This window comes from Macrotis lagotis, chromosome 1 (genome assembly GCF_037893015.1).
Source record: "Macrotis lagotis isolate mMagLag1 chromosome 1, bilby.v1.9.chrom.fasta, whole genome shotgun sequence".
NCBI classification, from domain to species: domain Eukaryota; kingdom Metazoa; phylum Chordata; class Mammalia; order Peramelemorphia; family Peramelidae; genus Macrotis; species Macrotis lagotis.
In genome coordinates this window covers 18,046,691-18,069,233 of record NC_133658.1, presented here as the reverse complement: position 1 = coordinate 18,069,233, position 22,543 = coordinate 18,046,691, and the positions used below count along the sequence as shown (strand labels likewise).

The window sequence follows — 22,543 nt, the reverse complement described above, 5'->3', positions numbered from 1 at the left end:
GGCTGAGCTGGCTAGACTTTAATGGTAATTCTCCAACCCACCACTTACCACCACACTGAATATGATGAGTCAAGATATGTTCCCAAACAAAAGGCCCTCAGCTTTAATGAGAGCCAAGTTCAAGTCCAATCTCTGACCCCATACTAATTGTGTGACTCTGGACAAATCACTTAAATTTTTAAATATCCCCAAGCAACTCTAAGGTTTTAAATTATTATAATAATTATTCATCTTTGAGAGAAAATAGAAATCATTACACCAAAGAAATCACATATCAGTGACTTCCGTCCCCTTCCCCATCCAAAAATTTTTTAAAAACCCCAAAACAATGAGAACTGGTTTCATTTTTCCTCTGTATCTCTGACAATTAGCCTTCCATATTGCAGACACTTAAGAAATGTTCATTGAATTAAATGATAAATAATTGCCCTATTTTAGGTGGCACAGTAGATAGCATGCCAGACCTGAAGTTAGAAAAACTCATCTTCCTGATTTCAAATTTGACTTCAGCCACTTCTTAGCTAGGTGATTCTGAGCAAGTCGCTTAACCCTATTTGCCTCAGTTTCCTCATCTGTAAAATGAGTTGGAGAAGGAAATGGCCAGCTATTCCAAGAAAACACCAAATGAGGTCATGAGTCCGATGTGATTACACAACTCCATTTTAATAGGTGACATTTACAGAACTCTTTCAGCTTTTTAGTTGGTTAAGTCAATAGAATGTATATTATAATCCTTATTTTGCAAATGAAGAAAACGAGTCTCAGAAAAGTTAAGTACCCAGTTGATTTCTGATCACACAATTGGTAAGTATAAAATGGAGGATTCAAATCCAAATCCTTCCAGCTATTCAAATATAACTATCTTTCTACTAGACCAAGCTGACTTTTGGACTTCAGAGGACTGTTATGATGACTGCAGTGCAATGAGGTGACCCAGGCTCCATTCCTATGGCATTTCCATGATCCTATGATCAACAGAATCCACTTCTACCAAAACTATAGTGATGATTTAATGTGAAATCTTAGTTTGGAGTAGAGGAGGCAATATGGTATAGTGATAAGAACTCAGGTCTAGGGATCACAAAAACTGCCTCTACTGTTTATTAACTGTGTGATCACAAACAAGTTATTTAACTGCTCAGGACCTCAATCTTCCTCATCTGAAACCTCAGACTGTAAATCCATTAATCACAAATTCCATTTTTTGTTCCATTTGCATATCCTTGGTACCTGACAAACAATAGGTGCTTTATAAATGCTTAACATTGAAAAATAATGTAGTTTCACTAGGTCTATGACCCAAAGTCATCCGAAACAATGGAAAAGGACCTATTTGTACAAAAAATATTTACAGCAGCTCTTTTTTTGTGGTGGCTAAGAATTAGAAATCAAAGGAATGCCAGTAATTGGGGATTGGCTGAACAAACTGTGGTATTTGATTGTAGTAGAATGCTATTGTGCTATAAAAAAAATATTAAGTGGAATGATTTCAGAAAAGCCTATAAAGTTTCACATGAACTGATGCATAGTGAAGTGAACAGAACCAGGAGAATGTTATACATGGTATCTGCAATATTGTTTAATGAAAAACCATGAACAATTTAGCTCTGTTCGAGGATACCATGGTCCAAGATAATCTCAAGGGACGAATGATGAAGCATTATTATCCTCCTCTATAGAAAGAACTGATACTGATTGAATACAAACTGAAACATTTTAATTTTCACTTTCTTCTTTTTTTCTTTTACTCAAGTCTTGTACAAAATGAAGTGGAAATGTTTTGTGTAATTTTCTACATGTAATCTATGAGAGGGAGGAAAAGGACAGATTTTTTAACTCAAAACTTTGATTAAAAATGTTAAAAAATTAAAAGAGAAAAATAAGTTGACTTAAAAGTAAATTATCTCTAAGGTCCCCGCCACCTTGAAGATGCTAGGATTCTAGCCAAGACTCGTTCTCTGAATGTATGGAGGCCAAGTCCTGGTGATTATAAGGCTTATTTCTTTACAAAACTGCTTCTTCTCCTAGGGTTTTTCTCCGGTCTATAAACCTCTTTGCTGAAGTTCTCACAAAGTTGTTCATGGACCAGACAAGCTTTGAACTCCAGGTAAGGTGCCATTCCCCTATATCACTCCTAAGTGGCCACCATGGTCAAGAAAGCAATTTTTCCTGGGAGACATTCTCTTTCCATTCTCTTCATACATCCAGAAAGCATATTCTTCTGATTTGGCACCCTCTGAACTTAGGCATCCACCACCTTCATCCCCTTCATGCAGGAAATGATCACTGGCTTTGGTCACCAGTGATCTCAAACTTCTCTAGAACTGAAAGACATTATACTGTCATCTTCCAAAGCAGAGAGAGTTTGAACCAGGTGGTTGGAGGAATAATATGTCACAACCTAGGACTTCTATGCACTCAGTCATTAAGAGGCAGTGGGGCATAGGGGGTAGTGTTCTACTTATTCCCTGTGTGATCTTAGACAAAGCACCATCTTCTGCAGAGCTTTCCCTATCCCCAACTGCTTGTATCCTCCACTAAATTACCCTGGTGTTTATTTGTATATATTCACAACATTTTATTTCATGTGTGTGAACATATAGGCACGCATGTATCTACATTGTGTGCATGTACACATGTGGTCTACACATGTGTAAATATGTGTGTGTATAAATGGTGAGTGTGTGTATGTGTATTATATTATTATATACTAGAAATACTATATAGCAATACAATATAACAACATACTTCATTATCTAGAATGTAATCATACTCATTGTATTATATAACTTACATATATAACCATATATACTCTATGTGGTTACTATTCAATAATATCTGTATGATAGCACATATTATAGTATAATATAGTATGTTCATATGATCTATGTTATACTTATATTATTTTATTGTATTATCTTTTGTTTAATATATTATTAATAAAAAATTGCTATATTGATACATGTTCTAAAACACATTAGATTATATCCTGTTATTAATTATAAATATTAAAAACAGTTGTATCGATATGAAATATATCATTGAAATGTATTGGTCATATTACATACTATGACGTTATGTCATACTATTGTCATCCTTTCATATTGCTCATAGAGACTTCTTGTCTCTTCCATCTGAATATAAGCGCCTTGAGAGAAGGAATAACTTGTGTCGCTAGCCCCCAATACAGTGATTAGCACAAAGTAGGTGCTTGATAAATGTTTGCTGATTGGTTGAAAGTTCTAATCATCTCTCAGAACCTAATGAGCAACTTGCCTCTGAGTCCTCCATGGGTTGGGGAGGGAGTTCCCTGACCAAAGAAATCAAAATTTTTCATTCATCCAATCTGATTAATGAGATCATAGGTCTTAGGGTCATAGGTGTAAAGCTACAAGGACCTCACAACCATTTTGCAAATGGGAAACTAAGGTCCAGAGAGGTGCTGAGTCACTCATGTATCAAGGAGTACTAAGATTTGAACTCAGATCTTCTGACTCCAAAATATAGCACAATATTCCCCTGTACCAAACTAATTCTATAGATCTCATTCCTGAATCTCAACCCTTTCAATAAAGAATGGAGTTCAATAACGGTCCTAGGAGGAACAGAAAGTTTTACAGACTTGGGGTGGATTCTTCTTGGATACTCAGTCTGTATCATTCTACCATGTTGGTTCTGATGCTCAATTACTTGGTTTCTACTTTCTCCACCCCACCCCCACTTGCTACTGAATCCTTTATAGCTTTGGAATAATTATTTCCACTTGGCCGTTGCGTTCCTCACCCATGAATCTCTTCAACTGGAAACCTTCTCTCAAGCCAAGCGCACCAAAATGGTCAAGAAGTAAGTGCCTCTGGGATCTTCATTATGGCGGGAGGGAAAGATAAGAGCTTCTCACCTAAGACTATAGGACATTCTTCTTTGACCCAACAGTCATTCCTTCTCCATGGCTCTCCCATAATGTGATCCCACTGCGGGGCACAGGAGAGTCTTTGTTCTTTTCTTGAATGAATACCATGAGGCTTCCCAGTGGGTCAGGAAGGACTGGATTGGAGGGAATGTCAGTGTCCAAAGGATCAAATGCAAAACCCACCTTTTGGACCTTCCAAGCCTTTTTTTACATTACTTCCTTGCATTAAACTATCCTCCAGTCTAATTCCAAAATAAAAATCTATGGCAATCATAAGATTTTTCTTCTTAAAAGAACAATGCTGTTCAAAGGAAATCCTCACTCATACTGGACAGATTCTCCATGGAAAAGTTTTGAAAGAAGATGGACAAGAAATCCTCCCAGAGGAGGGCATGACTGGATTAGAATTAGCCTAGGCTAATAAGCTCCCTTGTTCTTCTAAACAGTCAGCCAGGACCCACAGCTCCCTCCAACCCAGCATTCTGTTAACCCGAGTGAATACAGTCAGTAAGTAGGTGGAACAATGAACAGAACACTGGGGCTGGAGTCAGAAAAGCCTAAGTTCAATTTTGACTTCAGACAGTTACTAGTTATGTGACCTTGGGCAAGTCACTTAACTTCTGCTCACCTCAGTTTTCTCATCTGTAGAATGATGATGATGATGATAATAACTGCTCATGAGAATCTAGTTCATGTAGGTGCTGTATAAATGTTATGATTATTGTTAGTAATGATAATAGTCTTCATCTCTGATATTGCAGAGTTCATGTGATACACTGTTTTAAAAATAGTCATCGCTGATCTAGTCTGTCAAACTTAACAATGGCCCCAAATCAACATTTCCATATATGGAATATGAAATAGAAGACGAGGATAGAAAAAAATTTCTAAAACAATTCTACATGAAGACCTAGAGGCAGCCAGATAGACCAATGGGTAGAGTGCTGAGCCTGACCTTAGTTCAAATCCTGCCCCAGACATTCATGAGCTATGGGAACCTGGGCAAGTCATTCAACCTCTGTCTGCCTCAGTTGCTTCATCTGTAAAATGGGGATGATAATAACACCTAACTCCCCAAGTTATTGTGAAGGAAAAAAGAAGCAATATCTGTAAAACATTTTTCAAAACACTAAGCACTATATAAATGCAAATGATGATGCCAAAACCACAGATATCTATGTTCAAGTTGCTTCTGTTCCAGGATATCCTAAGTTCAGCATGCTGCTTAAGTATGTGTCTTTCTGGCCAAAGTCCTTTGCATTCCAAAAAAAAAAAGTCTCAATCTGTTTTCTTTCTTTGTTTTCCCTAAAATTATTTATGCCAATCTTCCTTCTAGATACGGGGATATGAGAAAGGAAATCGGCTTTAGAATCCGAGATATGTGGTATAACTTGGGTGAGTGTGTCTTCTTGGCAGACCCCACCCCCAACCATCTCCTCATTGATCCAAGTTTTACTGATACCTTTTCTTTTAATTGTTTTATCTATAGTCATTTGCTGGGCTTCCTGTATCCCTTAGTCCCTCTCCCCATCCCTCGAGGTGCCCAAGAAAATCCTTTAGTCATTACCAAGGGCTGGAGTGACTTCATCTGCAAAAGTCCTTACCATAGGGTCTCTTGAGAGGCAGGCTGGTGAATCCCAGCACCTGTTGTCCTCTCCTCATTATTTTCACGACCAAACCTGAAATCCAGCCCTGGGCAGATTGTGTTGACCCAGCTAAGGAACAGCTTGCTGGGCCACAAGCACTCCAGTGGCCCCAGGCCATTGAATACATCCTTTAATGGTTCCTTTTCCAAAATACATTGATTTAGCCCAAACCATCTTCTTGGCTTTGACTTCAATCCTTCATCTTGTCAGTGTATCTTTTCTGCCTCTTCTTCCAGGGCCCCACAAGATCAAGTTCATTCCCTCCATGGTGGGTCCCATCTTGGAGGTGACCTTGACCCCGGAGACAGAACTCCGGAAGGCCACAATCCCCATCTTCTTTGACATGATGCAGTGTGAGTTCAATTTCAGTGGAAATCACAACTTCCAGATGGTAAGGAATACTGGGACCATCAGTTTGGCAAATTAACCATGCCATCCCCCTTTGGCCAACTCCCTTGTTCATTAGGCTCCGAGACGCAGTATCCTCAATGTGTATTCTGTTAGAATGACCCAGAAGACTTTGTAGGTATGAAGGTCAGCAGAAATGGCACTGTTCCAAGGGCTGGGCAGCAAATACACTGTTAATCATTATAAACACAAACATGTGTATGTGTATTTGTGTGTGTGTGTGTGTGTGTGTGTGTGTGTGTGTGATTGACTGTGCATATGATGAGGGGGAATTGTCTATTAGTGTGAGTTCGGGGTGTGTTTATCTCAGTGAGGGGCAGAACACTATATTTTGTGATTGACTTACCTACCCTCACACATGCACACATGTCATACACACCCACACCATACCACAAAAACACTCATACTATACTACACACACACACACACACACACACACACACACACACACACACACTCCCTACTCTCTTCAACCCAAGTAGAGCAGAGACTAAGATAGTGGCCAGAAATATAGGAGGGGAAGCAGTCCAGGTCATCTAGGAGAAGGGGTAATGGTTTTTTATACATGTGAACAGAATAGATCTCTAGACATCTGTGTGTCTATATAAACACACTAGTTATAATGTTTATCCATACTTGTATCTGTATCGTGTTATGTGTATGTGTGTCTATTTTATTGGCATCTGTTCATGTAGAGATGAACATGTTTAGCATTTATTTAATTTTATATGTGTATGGATAAATATATATGTGTGTGTTTTTATACAAAGAAAGTTATCCCTTCCACACAGAGACATTTCTGATCACAGTTTTGAGATAGCCTGTGTTGGCAAAAAAATTCAGTGGGAATTGGAGAGAATTTTGTGGAAGTCACAGATGACACAAAAAAGGTTTAGAAACTCAGAAATGTACAAAAAATATAGAGATAGTATTGTATAATATCACTATTTTTATCCTTTCATATCACAATAATTCAGATTTCTTCTCTGATGTGAAGGGGGGGCCAAAAAATGGTACACTACTTGTCCACATGCCATGGGGTGCCATAATCCTAGCTGCCAGGATGTGGCAAAGGAGAGCCATATACATGGCTATGTGTGGGTGTACACCTTCAGAATCAGATGTATATCCCCATATATCTATATCTAATCATGTGATATAGAGAGGGCTTAAGATGTTGAGAGGAGAGCCCCAGGCTTAGAGTCCATGAAACCTAGGTTCAGATACCATTTTTGATGTGATTAATAGTAACAGTAAAAGTCAAATTATGATAATAGAAATATATCACACTTTCAAGGTTTGCAAAGATCTTTATAATAGATCTCATTTATCCTCACAACAGCCCTAGAAGGAGGCAAACTCCTTATTTCCATTTAGGCATCATCTTTATCTCCATTTTCAGGTAGACAAGGGTGAAGTGACTTGTCCAGGGTCACACAGTAGTAAAGCATCTGTGGCAGGATGTGAATTCAGGACCTCCTGAATCCTGATTCTGCCCTCTCTCCATTGTGCCACCTAGCTGCCATGGGTAACTCACTTAACCTCACTAGACCTCAGTTTCTTCTGTAAAATGAGGCCAGGTAATGTAGAATCTGCTTGCTATGAAGTAATGCACAGAGTGCTGGGCTTGGAGACAGGAAGCTCTGAGTTCAGATTTGACCTCTGATACTTCATTTAACTGTGCGATCCTGGGCAAGTCATTTCCCCTCTGTTTTCCTCAGTTTCTTTAACCACAAAATGGAGTTACTAACAAAAGCAGCTACCTAGAAGATTGTTGTAAGGATCATGTGAGATCCTATTTCGGAAAAACTCACACATAGGACAGTGCTGGTACATGGTAGGCACTATATAGATACTTAGTCCTTTCCTTTATTCTCACAGTCCTGGCCACCAAGAGATGAGCTTGTAATTTCTTTAATGACCTGGACCCTTCTACAATCTGGTGAATCTATAGGGCCCTTCTGAGAATAACATTTTTAACTGCATTAATTAAAATACATGAGAATACAAAGGAATAAATGTCTATTATATTACATTAATTATATTGTTATGAATATTATATTATGCTATGTTATATTAGACTATACTGTATTACAATTATAACACGTAGTTTTATGTTAGTCATATATTATCACATGTACTACATACACATTCTCTTATAGTATATTTATAATTCTATATTATCACATATTATGCTATTATACACATTATATTATGTTATAATATGATTATACTATTACATTAAAACACACATATTATATTCATGGACCTCAGCTTAAGAACCCTGCCTTAAGGGCCCTTCTAGGTCTATAGCTTGCACCTTAGAGGACTAAATTCCAGCTGATTCTGGAAGCCCCAATGAAGAATTAACAAGATCTGGGAATTGGACAGCGTGTGGCCGCTCTCCATCTGGGGCCCCATGATCACAGTGATCAATTCAGATCTTGGGTGTCATCTAGGTTCTCTGGGATTGGGATGGACTGGGACATGGTGACTGGGAATGGATTCCAGAACCCTTGGAGAGTCTCACACTGTCTGTCCCGTGTCTCCTGCTTTTCTCCTTTCAGTTTGAGAATGAACTGATCACAAAGTTGGACCAGGAGGTAGAAGGAGGCCGGGGTGATGAACAGTACAAAGTCCTTCTCGAGAAGCTGTGAGTGTTCCCAAAACCCAAACCTGAGGCAGGCTCCGAGGCCGGCATAGTAGGGAATTTGGGGTCAGACTCACAATCACGAGGGTCATCAGTCTGAATGGTTCAGGCTACTGGGAACTTACGCCATCGGCTGCAGCCTCAGGTGATGATGATGAGTCAGAAGTTCCAAATTTGTCCCTAACTGGCCTGGCCCAAGAGACCTGAGCAGATGGGAGAGAGGGCCGGCACCAGGTCATGCCCCGTGGAGGAGAGGTGGTGTTGGAGTTGAGCTCTGAAGGAGCTTGGGGATGCTGAGAGACATTTGTGAAGCAGGAGGGAGGACCAGGGGATCTACTCTTCACAACAACCCTGCAAGGCAGCTGCTCTGATTTTAGAGATGACAAAGGGGGTGGGGGTCTCTCTCCTCAATTTTAGCATAGCTGTTTAGGGATGGATCCTATGCCCATCAACATCCTCAAAGAGCAAAAATAAAAGGGATAGAAGGAGAGATAAGGGAGGGAGAGAGAGAGAGATAGAGACGGAGATAGATGGTGAGTTGTTTAATTTCTCAGAGCCCCCAAGAAGCTCTCTATGACAACTAAGTTATTAGAGGGACTTTTCTCAATGGGATTACCCTATACTGATCAAATCACGGGTCTGTTTTAAAAAATAATAGTCAATATAGAAAAGACATTTTTTTAAAAAAGCATTGGACATGGGGGCATATAAAATGAAGATAATCATACCCAGTGATTTAGCTCACAGGATGTAGCATAGCTACATTCCTCTGGGTAAGACACTTAACCTCTCTGTGACTCAGTTTCCCCATCTGTAAAATTAGGTAGGACCAAATGAGCTCTGAGGATCCTTCCATCTCCTGACCCATGATCCTTCATCCATCCAATGCTTTTCAAATCAATGTCCGCTATCATTATGACTGCTTGTAAAATGGAAGCACTGACCCTAGTCTGTAGAGCAGGTTTTCGGAATCTTCCTCTGTTTTCCCTTTGCTCCACCCTTCCTGATGACTTTCCCGCAGCCAAGAAGCCAAACCATAAAACACACACACACACACACACACCCCTGGATGGTATTTTGAAACACTAAGCAGCTGCTGATTTCTAAACCAAAGCCTCCGCCAGCTGTTTTCTCCCTTGACGGTTCCAGATGATTGACTTCTGAGGGACAGCTTGGTCAGTCTTTGTGAAATGGAGACAGGGGAAGATAAACCTCCAACATACACTCCAACATGTACCTTGGGCCTCCTTTCCCGACCTCTTCTTGTACATTGAAGGGTCCTGAGCCCTCGGGGCTGGGTCTAGCAATTCAGACTCCACCAGAGCTCTTGGATCTGGCTTCTGTCCACTCCTTCCGAGACCACCCTGGAGAACTCCGAGCCTCACAGGTTCTCACCTACATTCCTTGGTTGGCCTCACAAATGCCTCAAGGTTTCCATCTGACAAAACAGTTTATACTTCTAGAACCTCCCTCATGGAATGCTTCAAATAACATAAATGTTTTTAAAAAGGCAAACTATAAAATAATAAGCTATATTCTTGAACATTAATTAGTTATTAATTATGCACATTATGTTCAATATAAACTATGTCCCAGGCAATATATCCTTTCTATCGATTCCCCAGTGGTACTGTGATGAAGACATTCCCTCCAGTATTGCAGATTGCATCCTCCTCATGCCTGGCTATCATGTGTGACTCTTGATAACAATTTGTATTTATAGAGGGCTTTGAAGTTTACACCATGCTTTGCAATGTTATATCATTTTGCTTTCAAAAAAACTCAGGGAGGGACTTACTAACTGTGTGACCTTGGGCAAGTCACTTAACTCCTTTGCCTCCCCCCAAAAAAAAAAAACCTCAGGGAGGTAAATAATTCATTTTATAAATGAACATATCGAGGCAGACAGAAGTTTCCCCTGAGGGGGAACACATAGCTAGTAAATGTCCAAGGCTGGATTGGGACTCGGATCTTATTGACTCTAGACTCAGCACTTCGTTCACTATGCTGGGACCCTGTTAATTAACCTTCCATAACCTTACTGACCACATCCTTCCATAAATTTTCCAGAGAGTTCCATCCACTAGGTTGAGGGCATTTCTCCCTTAAATATAAGGAGGAATCCAAAACAACCAGTCAGGGAAGCACCATTGATCATGGAGGGTTGTGTCTGTGTTGCTGATCTACTGAAAGGTATCAACAATGCTTCATACTGGGTGGTTCCTGAGTTCAAATCTTCCCTCAGACACTTACTAGCTATGTGATCTTGGACAAGTCACTTGAACCTGTTTGTCTCATTTTCCTCATCTGTAAAATGAGCTAGAGAAGAAAACAGTGAACCACTCCAGTATCTCTGTCAAGAAAACCCCCAAATGGGGTCACGAAGAGTTGGACATGCTTGAATAACAAAATGCTACATCTTGGGTCTTTGGCTGATGATTTTAAACAAGAATGGTTTCCGGAGGAAGTGGGGAGAAAACAAGTGGGACCCTTGAACTCATGAGATATTTTCCCCTTCTTTCCTCCCCACCAGGCTCCTAGAACACTGCCGCAAACACAAATACCTCGCCAGCTCCGGAGAAGTCTTTGCCCTCCTGGTCAGCAGCCTCTTGGAAAATCTACTGGACTACAGGACCATCATGCATGATGAAAGCAAGGAGAACCGTATGAGCTGTACGGTCAATGTGCTGGTATGTGAAGCACCCCTTTCCTTCCCCCCACCAGTCTAACAGCATTGGCATCTAGTGGCAGGAACAAATGTTAGTGTCACACACACACACACACACACACACACTCACACAGAGCTGGTCACTAGTCTCCAAGAGCTTGCATTCTCTTCTATAAAGCCTGTACATCTAGTTCCACATACACATGTCCATGCATGTATTTATATATATATATGAATTCTGTTGTTGTGTGTCCTTCAGTCTTGAAGAAGACATGCAAGTGAATTGGATCTGAGTGAGGAAGGACTGTGCTAAGTTCTTAGCCTCACTTTCTCCCCCAGAACAATCTGGGTCCATTGGTCAAATATAGTTTTTAAAGCAGCTGATTCAATGGATAGAGCACCAGCCCTAGTGTCAGGAGGATCTGAGTTCAAATCCAGCCTCAGACACTTATTAATTACCTAACTGTGTGACCTTGGCCAAGCCACTTAACCCCATTGCCTTGCCAAGCTAAGGTCTTTATCAGGTCTCAGTTTGACTGCATATATTACCTGAATGTGTATATATAGAGACACAGAGAGAGAGAGAGATGCTTGAAATATAAAAACAAATACCAAAGTCCAGGAGACCTTCTAGCCTTCCTGGCTGATCCATCCCCCCCAACAGCCAAAGCCACTAGTGACCCCTGGAATGACCATTGCCTGGTCCTCAGCCCTGCTGAGTTGACTCTAGCAGAACTAGCTGATTCTGGCACCAGCTGATGGCTGAGGACACTTGCATAATTTTAACTTTGAGGATAAATTAAGAATCGGGGACAGAAACCTGCCACCTAAGCTCCTGAGCCAACTCTTTTGCCAAGGCCATTCCTCCATGGCTTCCTGTTTCTGTGTCTCATCTGGCTGGGGGTGTTGTCTTCCTCAGCCCCTGGTGGGGTGGGTCAGCATTTCTGGGAAAGACAAAGATGGAGGGAGGGTAAAAACTGCTTTGTAGGTGTTTAATGAGAGGTAAAATGGCGATCATTTGATTATACTGATGAAGAGCCCATCCATAATCCCAGATTTAGAATGCAACTTTCTCATTTTATGTCGGCAGAACTTTTACAAGGAGAAGAAGAGAGAGGACATTTATATAAGGTAAGCTGGGGGAAATTGGTGTTTGTCGTGGCTCATCTTCATTCTGGTCTTTGGTTCATCAGTTCTTTAGCAATAGCGTATAGAGGCAGATGGGAGGGAAGTGGCTATAGGAGTTAATAGGCCTTCTCTCAAAAGGAGTTTAAAGGGGGGCAGCTAGGTGGTACAGTGGATAGAGCACCAGCCCTGGAGTCAGAAGGACCTGAGTTCAAATCCAGCCTCAGACGCTTAATAATGACCCAGCTGTGTGGCCTTAGGCAAGCCATTTCAGCCCATTGCCTTGCAAAAAAAAAAAAAAAAGGAGATTAAAGGCTACTACTGAACATAAGACTTTATTTCTTGATCTGGACCTGGAATTTCATCCACGTAACAAACTTCCAGCCTAGAAACTCCCTCTCTTGAAGAAAATCAGCAAATCTTCTATAAATGATGTCCTTAGGAGCCTGGAGAGGCTAGGAGCCTGTGTCCAGGAGCGCACACCTTCTATCAGAGTTAAGACCCGAACCTACAGCTTCTTACACCCAAGTCCCCCTGCATTGGGACTGTGATACCACCATATCCTGCCTCTCAGACATAACATATGCAATTAGACAGCAAAGCATCAAAAATATGGGAATAATTGTGGACTTGGAGACAGGAAAGAGCTTGTTCGAATACCAGCCTCAACATGTAGAGTTATGTGAAGTTGGTCACACCTCTTACCCTCCTCAGAACCTTGACGTCCTTTTCTGTAAAATGAGAATAGTGATATTTGCCTTAAGTGGCTCGTGGGTAGCGAAAGTAATGCCCTAGTGTATTGGAATTCCTGGAATTGGATTCAGAGGATTCATCTTCCTGAGTTCAAATCTGGCCTCAGACACTTCCTAGCTGTGTGACCCTGAGCAAATCACTTAACCCTATTTGCCTCAGTTTCCTCATCTATATAATACTCTGGAGAAGGTACTGGCAGAACACTCCAGTGTCTTTTCCAGGAAAACCCCAAAGGTATTCACAGAGCTAGACAAAAGAAATGACTTAACAACAATTAACTCTTATTAGGATAGCCTCAGAGGTCTCTTCCAATTCTAGATCCAAGTGTTTTTATTAGAACTATTTCCTCTCAAAAATAAAGGAATATCGAACAAGGCCTGGAATAGTTGATGACATTTTGATTAGCCGAATTGGAGGTAAAGGATGATTTGAAAGAGTGGGGCAGGATTAGCTAGGTGGCACAGTGGATAGAGCATTGGCCCTGGAGTCAGGAGGAACTGAGTTTAAATTGCGCCTCAGACACTTTATACTTATTGAGCTCTGTGACCTTGAGCAAGTCACTTAACCCCATTGCCTTGCAAAGGGGGGGGGGGCAATTTCCCATCTATCACTCTATCAGTAACAGAGATAGTTGATGAAGCATCAGGTACAGTCAGATAATGGAATTAATTAGAGTGTAACAATTCACCAACAAATTCTTATTAAGTGCCAGACATCCTACTAAGTGGCAGAGTTTTAATAAAAGGCAACAGGCAAGCCCTGCCCTCAAGGAGCTCCCAGTCCAATTGAGAAGGTAACATGTTCTGAAGTAATAAAGCCCCAGCAGATGGTGGGAGACCTTGAATGACCTCTTCTAAGGGTCACTTGGCTCCCTCCTGGTCCTTCTTTCCCCAGATACCTGTACAAGCTTCGGGACCTGCATCGGGACTGTGAGAATTATACAGAAGCCGCCTATACCCTTCTACTGCATGCAGAGCTCCTCCAGGTAGGAGAGACCATGTGGATAAAATGTGTTTGTGATAGTAACAACTGTTACCATGGTCATCATTATAATGCCGCACACTTCATTAAGGTGGATTTGACCTCCATGGTCCAGGACTGCTAGAAATTTAGGATCCTCTGATTTTTCTCAGGTTATTATAAGATGTAACAAGGAGGCATGACTCCAGAGCCAGCCTCAAAGCCAGGCTGACCTGAGTAAACCTGATAGACGTTGGGCAACTGGTGAAGACCACCCCTCACAGAGGAGTTTGTCTAGGTAACGCTGTAGTCCATTGGTTCGTTTCCAGAGAAAGAAACATATACTTAATAATTTGCCCAAAGTCATGTGCTCAAAGTGAAGCAAATACCAATGAATAAGAATGGATGCTGTAAAGATATTCAGAAAGGGGCTCCCAAAGACATCAGCAATTACTGCCAAAGGTCTCCATTAATTCTTTTTTTGCAATTGCTTTACACATATATCAAAGGTATCCTTGAGGAAGAGGTGTCTCATGGGATAGAGTTTTGTGCCTGAAGTCAGGAAAACTTGAGTACAAATCCAGCCTCAGATACTTAACTGGGCAAATCACTTAACTCTGGATACCTCAGTTTCTCCTCTGTAAAATGAGCTGGAGTAAGAAATGGCAAATCACTTCAGTATGTCTGCCAAGAAAAACCCAAATGGGATCACAGAGTCATGTACAACTGAAATGACTGAACAACAAACATCCTTGATGAAAATAGGAGAAGGAAATAGGCAGCTCTGCATAATGAGACATCTGACCCCATTTCATAGACACAAAACTATGAGATCCTTCTGAATTTATCAAATGGTCATTATATACTTTTTCTCAGTTACACATTGTAAAAATTTTTGTGGGGGAAAAATACTATTATAAAAAGAGAAGAAATGTATATCCTAATGGAAGAAGACAAAGCACAAAAGGGAATTGAAAGCGAAAGGGTGCCATACGTGGGCATGGTATTGGGGTTCAGAAGGGAAGAGGCATAGCAAAGAGGGAAATAAAGACTGACTAGCCTAGAAATGGAAGCCCTGTATGAATTCATCAATGAGGGAAGGGAACTAACTCACTGATGTCAGAGAGGATTCTAACTAAAGGAGCATTGGAGGAAAAAACTCAGTTGAAGTCATCATGGGGGTGCAAGCATTTTGAATTTGTGCTAATTATTTGATATTGGTTCATATATCTGGTTTTTTCCTTTATTTTCTAGTGGTCAGACAAACCTTGTGTGCCCCACTTGCTTCAGAGAGATAGCTACCAGGTCTATTCCCAGCAAGAGCTCAAAGAGAAGCTGTACCAAGAAATCATTTCATATTTCGACAAAGGAAAAGTGAGTATCTTGTTGAGAAGGAGTTATGGTTCAAGTCCTGGTATGGCTACTTCTCTCCATTGGGTCCCTTGATGGATTTGGACCAGATGGTCCATAATTCAATTCAATCAGATAAACATTTATGAGGCATTTGTGACTTTCCGGGCTCTCTCTTAGGACTGGAGATACAAAGACAAAAAGAAAAACAACTCTTCTGACTTCCTGTGATTCATTCTTTCATTTTCATTCATTTCTTGATTTTTCTCTAGACCCTCTTTATTTGTTTTTTTTTCCCCTAAATTGTCTTTAAAAAGTGACACAAATCCCTTAAGAAATGAAGTGAAGAAAGGCCAGCGGGATCATGATCCTGGGTCTAGTTGGCCAAATTCGAGAGGACAAAGGTGACCCAAAGACCTCTCTGCAGCTAGACTAGGGAATAAAGTGCAAAGACATTCTTCTCGTAGTCAGAAGACCTGGGTTCTAATTCTGGCTTGACATTCTCTCAGTAAATTGCCTGAGCAAAACCACTGACATCCACAGGGTTTTGTTTATTTTTTTCCCTCCCATTGGCAAAAAGTGGGAACATGACTTACTTTGTATGTTTGTCCTTATATAGACCACTTCCTCTTTTAAGCCGCAGATTCTTCATTTTGTAAAATGAGTGGCAAGACATCAAAGATTTCTCAGGTCCTTGATAGCTGTCAGCTCCATGCCCCTATGACTGCCCCTATGAGGAAATGTCAACTGTTGCTGTTGGTATCTTACAAAAAGAAACTAAAGAGGCATCATGAGGATTGTTGGAGACACTGGAGAGGTGGAAGCAGGCCATCTCCTCCTTTGCACTTCCCAACCTCTTGTCTGACTAATATCAAGAGGACAACTCTCTGGGGGCTCCAGCCTTACTTGCCTCTTCTCTTGTTAGCGTTGGCTTGGTTCCTTTACCACGCACAGTTTGGCATTCATCTAGAGGTATGTGTGTGGTGAGGAGGAGAGGATAGTGGAGAGCTATTTGATATGACAATATAATGTGTCTTTGAAATTATTTTCAGGGCGGCTAGGTGGCGTACTGGATAAAGCACCGGCCTCGGAGTCAGGAGTACCTGGGTTCAAATCCAGTCTCAGACACTTAATAATTATCTAGCTGTGTGGCCTTGGGCCAATCACTTAACCCCATTTGCCTTGCAAAAACCTAAAAAAAAAAGAAATTATTTTCCTCTTCATTATCAAAATTCTCCTCAAAATACATTTATGGCTAAATAAATCATTTAAGCTTTAATGAAGTTTTAGAGTTTGCAAAGTTGGAGTTGAGACCCCAGCAACAGCCCTCTAAAGTTGGGGCAATTTTTGCCATTCCCATCTTACAGATGAGGAAACTGAGGCTTAAATAGTCTTACAGACTTATTTGTGGTCATACAGACAATAAGTGACTGAAACAGTTTTTGAAACTAGGTCTCCAGGAAACAGGACGAGAAACAATCATTAAGAATGTGGATTCTTCCATCTGTAATTCCTGATACTGAGAAGGAATCATGACATAATAAATAAATTGAAATGAGGAAGACATGGGCTCGGGTCTTAGATGCATTTGGCACAAACTATCTTAACATCTCTCAGGGTTCTAGACCAGAGGCATCAAATATGTAGCCCTTGAAATATATTTTCTTGAGTGTTGCCTGAACCAGATTAAAATGTACTTGGGGAATTTCTTGTAAAATAAATAAAAATACAGTAGAACATAGATAATGTTCAAGTTTGGCCCACTGCTCTAAGCTTCTCTCTAACGACTCCAATGAAATCTCTGGTCCAGCCTCATCTTTTATCCTCAATCTCTCAGCTAGTAGAGAATAGTATATTACCTGATGATTTTCTTTTACTTTAAGATTTTTCAAAGCAATTAAGATGCATTTTTTCTGCTATAAAGAAAGGTAAAAACAGACCTTGCCCTCCAGGAGTTTATACTTAATTGGATAAATCTATATATAAAAAGAAGTGCATAGGAATTCCATACAGAAAGGATATAAGGTAATCTTTGAGGGGAAGATCATCATTCTCCTATGGCCAGTGGATTCAGAATTAGAACTCAGGGCTCCTGTCTCACCATGTTCTCTCTCTGTGTGTCATTTTACTCACTCAGCCAGATCTGGCTTTCTCATCAAATGGACTTGGCCACTGTCCAGGTTCTAATGTCTCTTGTACCTTGTCCTCCGAATTCTTTCCAACATTGTTATGGCAGGCCTGGTGTTCCTCAGGGTCTGGCAGGCAGACTGTAGAGGAAGACACCTCCTTGGTTAAGTGGCCAAGAGACATAGAAACTCTCTCATGTCAGCGAGGGGTCAAGCCAATCCAAGAGAGCCAGGCAGCCAGGAATGTCGGCAGTAACTCAACCCAGCTGTCGGCCTGCTGCTTCTCCTGGATGCTCATGAATGGTTTTTGCAGCTGATACAATCATCTCTTGTTTTCCTATCCCATCATGACCTTCATCTTCCGGAAGATGTGGGAGAAAGCCATCAAACTCAGCAAGGAGTTGGCCGAGACCTACGAGAGCAAAGTGTTTGACTATGAAGGGCTTGGCAACCTCCTGGTGAGTCTCTGGGGAGGTCAACTATGGGCAGTCTCTGGGCGAGGCTCTAGAGGGTCACCAGATCACTTCCATTTGACCCCCCCATTCAAGATCTTGCTTAGATTTGTTTTCATTGAAATGTTTTCAAAATTAGGGAAACATTTTGGTAGTGACAAGGTCTCTGAGACAGAAAATGAGAATGGCAGTCAACCTCAAACCCTTTGAGGGTAATCCTCTTTGCTCCAAAAAATCCCAAAGCTTAGATCTCTGAAGGAGGAGGGTGCTAGTTAGCATTTATATAATGCTTTGAAGTTTTCAAAATGCTTCAAACATCTTAGCTCATTTTAACTTTCAAAATGAGGACAATGAGTCTAGAAGAAAATTGATTTACCCAAGTTCACACAGCTGGTCATTGTCTAAGGCAAGATGGTACCTCGGGTTTTGCTGACTAACATTTGTCTCCATTGAGACCTTTAGCTATTGCCTGAATTAGGGAAGTAGCAGGACTAGTCCACACTGGTCATACATGGAAAGTTTTGGTTTAGTTTGGTTTATTTTCTCAAAATTCATCCTTAGTAAAAAGCAAAACAAGGGTTTTAGATTTGGAGTTGGAAGAACTGGGTTCAAATCCAGCCTCAGATGCTTATTAGCTTAAGTATGTAACTTGTTCTTTCTGCAACTCAATTTCCCCACCACTAAAATGGAAATAATAATACATGTGGAATCTATCTCACAAGATGAAGCACAAATGAAATAGTAGTTGTGCTTTGTTCACCACCTTCATTTCTAAATATATTCTTCCCCAACTTCTCAGTCCTTGTATCAAGAAATTTTTTAAAATTTAAAAAAACAGAACAGGAAACCAAGTCCCTTGATTTATGCACTGTCCACATCCATGGTCTACAAAGAAAGGAAAGAGATACACTCTGACATCTCTTTCTCAGGGTCTTAATCATTTACTATAAACACAGTGTTTTGTTTTCTTAGTTTTTATCATCTTCATTTACATTTTTTAGAAAATAAATTTTATTGCTATCTTTTCATTTTTTATTTATATTATTTAAATCAATTTTTATTGATGCTTTTGAGGTTTTTTTCATGTTATCAGAATTTTCTTCAGTGTCCTTCCTTCCCTGAAAGTCACTCTAACAAGGCAAAAAAAATTTAAAAATTAAAAAAGAGAAAAGAAAGGGAAATTTTTTGTTTCTTTTAAAAAATAAAACCTTATTGATATCTACATTCCTCACACAATTCTTTCCTCCTCCTTATGAGAGAGTGAATAATAAAGAATAAAAATGAGAAAGGAGAGAAAAATGTACAAGAAAACTAACCGGTATCTCAACAAAACCTGGTATAATAGCCAGTGTTCCCATAATCCCTCACCTCTATGAAAGTAGAGGGTGGTGACCAAAGGGGATTTTCTTCTTAGGTTTTTTCTTTAGGACCATAAAAAATTCCACTTTGTTGCGTGTAGATGCCATTCTATCTATGTAGTTTAGATGCATTGTTCTCATCATCATGTATACTGTGTTTTGGTTCTGCATTCTTCCTATTTGTTGCTTATATTGCTAAGTGATATTCCAGAATTATCTTATTTAACACCTTGCTTAGACATTCCCCTCTTGTTGAGTATCTGCTTTTTCCCCTCACTTCTTTGCAGCTATAAAAAGTGGCTCGTAAACCTTGAAATTCATTACATTAGTCTCCATATAGTCTCCAAACTCCATTACTATTCGTTATTTTTTAAATAAACTTTGATTTCATATCAATTTAATATCTCCCTGTATCCATTCTCCTATCTTCTCCCAAAGAGTCATCCATTATAATAAATACAATTTTACAAGGGAAGAAGAGAAAAAATTCAACACAACTGATCAGTATATTGACAAAAATCTAATATATATGCCATGGGTAACTCCCATGGACCCCTGCCCCCCACTTCTAAAAAGGAATGGAGTGGGAGTCTTTTCCTGGCTTCTTGGAACAAGTGTATCTTTGTCATTTTGTAACAATGATCTCAGATTACTTCGTGGTGGTGGTCCTCTTCATTGACATTGCCATGGTCTTGGTATTAATGGTTTTCTTGGTTCTGTTTCCCCTTGTTCACTAAAGTTATCTGTGTGATCTCTAAGCTCCACGATTCCTACTACCAACATTTCCATTCTCTCTTTCATTTCAGAAAAAAAGAGCCTCATTTTATGAGAACATCATTAAAGCAATGAGACCCCAACCAGAGTATTTTGCTGTCGGCTACTATGGGCAAGGCTTCCCATCGTTTCTTCGGGTAAGAGATCCCAGTGGACTCTGAGGCTGCTCGACATGTCCAAGTCTGAAAAGAGTTTATTCTCATCATCCCTGGTTCACTCCCCCCACTGCCTTGTGTTAGCATCTGTTGAGTGTGGTTCCTTCTCAATGTGGGTGGTAAGGGAGAAAAACAGTTCCGGAACTGTCCAGCATCTCCACCCCCTTCTTCACCTCCTATCCCTAGACACCACCAACATTCTGGCAGAACTTTTTAGTAAATGGCGTGTCCCAGGTGGAATGAGATGGAGAAAACAGGCCACTGCCATGTCCGGCTGGAAAGAAGGGAGAGCCAGTTAATTGTTTGTTTATTTATGCAGTTTCTAACAAAAATTGAAAACAGTTTGGCCTCGGTCTTGGGCTGAAATTGGCTAAAAATACACAATCTACCCACTCCCTTAAAACCTGTGGAAAGTACACTGATTTCCCCAGAGTTTTTCACACCTTTAATGAGAAATCAGTGTGGTATGGTGGGAGTACAGGCTCTTCTGATCCAAGCTGTGCCCCTTCTCCTCTCTGATCTTAGCCAAGTATTTAAAATCACAGAGACTAGGTTTTCTCATCTGAGAAATAGCAATAATTCGATCTTTCCTGCTTCCCTACTTCATAAGAGTTAGCATGACAATTGAATTGAATTCTGAATGAAAGTCTTTAAAGACTATATAGAATTCCCAACACAGTTTTTCAGGGTTCTTGGCTGCTTCTCAAATTCAATTTCAATGAGATTATTATTATTATTATTATTATTAATTGCCTCAAAGTCGTATCTGGAAGGCAGCAAGGCCTTCCAGAGTCAAGGGACTGGTTCAAATCCCACCCCAGACAACTGCTATCTAGGTTCCCTCTGCCTCTGTTTCCTTATTTGAAAAATTGGAAAGTTTGAATTCTAACTCACCAATTGGAATGGGGAGGTCTAAATCAATGATTCCTTTTATCTTATATCATGATCATGATGAGGCTTGTCTTTCATTCTCAAAGAAGGCCATGACATCAGGGAGGTGATGCCATGACAAGCACATGAATTGAATTTGAGGAAGAGGGAGCTGTGCTAAGTCACCAGCCTCACTTTCTCCTCCAGAGCCATCTGGGTCCAGTGGTGAGATATGAATCAGGATGATTGAAGAAAGTCCTGGATGTAAAACAATCAGGGTTAACTGACTTGCCCAAGGTCACACAGCTAGTAAATGCAAGTGTCTGAGGTTGGATTCAAACTCCCATCCTCCTGACTCCAAGGCCAGTGCTCTATCCTCCACACTACTTAGCTGTCCTTTTTTTTTTATCATATTATTATGATAAACAGCGTGATATAGGACATGCAGATCCTTGAAGCCAGAAGACCCACTTTTAAATCTTACCTCTTACCCACAATATGTATGAGACCTGGGTTCAAGTTACTTAATCTCTCCATGCACTAGGCAATTCCTAAGTTTCTGAGAAGGTGATGAACTATACTAGTAAATAAAGTTTCTTCACCTGGGAGTTTCCTATTACTTTGAAATCAGAAGTCTCATGTATCCTCAGCAGCAACAGCAGCAGCATTATTAAAGTCTTATTAAATAGAGTTTAAAAAGAAAGGGTCCTAAGACAAGTCTCTAACCTGCTAATCATCATTGATTAATTACCTACTGTGTGCAGTAAATAGACACTGGAGAATATCCCCCCAAAAAAATTTTGCATTCTATCAGGAGACACCACATGTGTCTTTGTAAGTACATGTAAAATAAACCCCAAAGTCTCTTTAGAAAGGAAGCACTAACAGTCATCATTTTTCATATTTAATGTTCTGTAGTCTATTTCAGAGGTAGATAAAAATGGTTGCTTTTTGTAATTGAATATTGGGACCTTCTATGGACTCACTTTGAGCAAGATTGGGACAACTCCAGTAATGGACTGGCATGATAATCCATCACCTGCCCACACTCAAAACCTTTCTCTCTCAGGAGAATCAAGATTTATCAGTGACCCAGTCTCCCAAAAATGAACTTGACACTCATTGTTTCCATATGGTTTGCTTCTTAGAAAGTCTGCAAAGAATTTCCATGGGTCTAAAATCTCCCAGAAAGAATGACCCAATTTTAATTTTTCAACATTTTCTACTCCTTTGTCTTCCCAAAGGGAAGACTTTCTCATCTTTAGAAGTTGTTCCAAGGTAAATAAAGATAGAGATAGAGGTAGCAACCATTAGACTTGTGATTTCAATGTAATAGGA

The 22,543-nt window shown here is 40.3% G+C and overlaps 1 protein-coding gene across 1 annotated transcript in view; it reads left to right on the top strand.

Annotated features, from left to right (window-relative positions):
* Positions 1–22,543, top strand: part of DOCK5 (dedicator of cytokinesis 5) — a 244,156-nt gene that overhangs the window by 187,657 nt on the left and 33,956 nt on the right. The window contains exons 30-40 of the mRNA XM_074195275.1: positions 2,029–2,107; positions 3,743–3,843; positions 5,247–5,305; positions 5,793–5,947; positions 8,532–8,617; positions 11,148–11,304; positions 12,373–12,413; positions 14,055–14,145; positions 15,375–15,494; positions 17,965–18,054; positions 20,213–20,317. Of these exons, the coding sequence (XP_074051376.1) occupies positions 2,029–2,107; positions 3,743–3,843; positions 5,247–5,305; positions 5,793–5,947; positions 8,532–8,617; positions 11,148–11,304; positions 12,373–12,413; positions 14,055–14,145; positions 15,375–15,494; positions 17,965–18,054; positions 20,213–20,317 (1,084 nt within the window). The remainder of the gene's footprint in view (positions 1–2,028; positions 2,108–3,742; positions 3,844–5,246; positions 5,306–5,792; positions 5,948–8,531; positions 8,618–11,147; positions 11,305–12,372; positions 12,414–14,054; positions 14,146–15,374; positions 15,495–17,964; positions 18,055–20,212; positions 20,318–22,543) is intronic.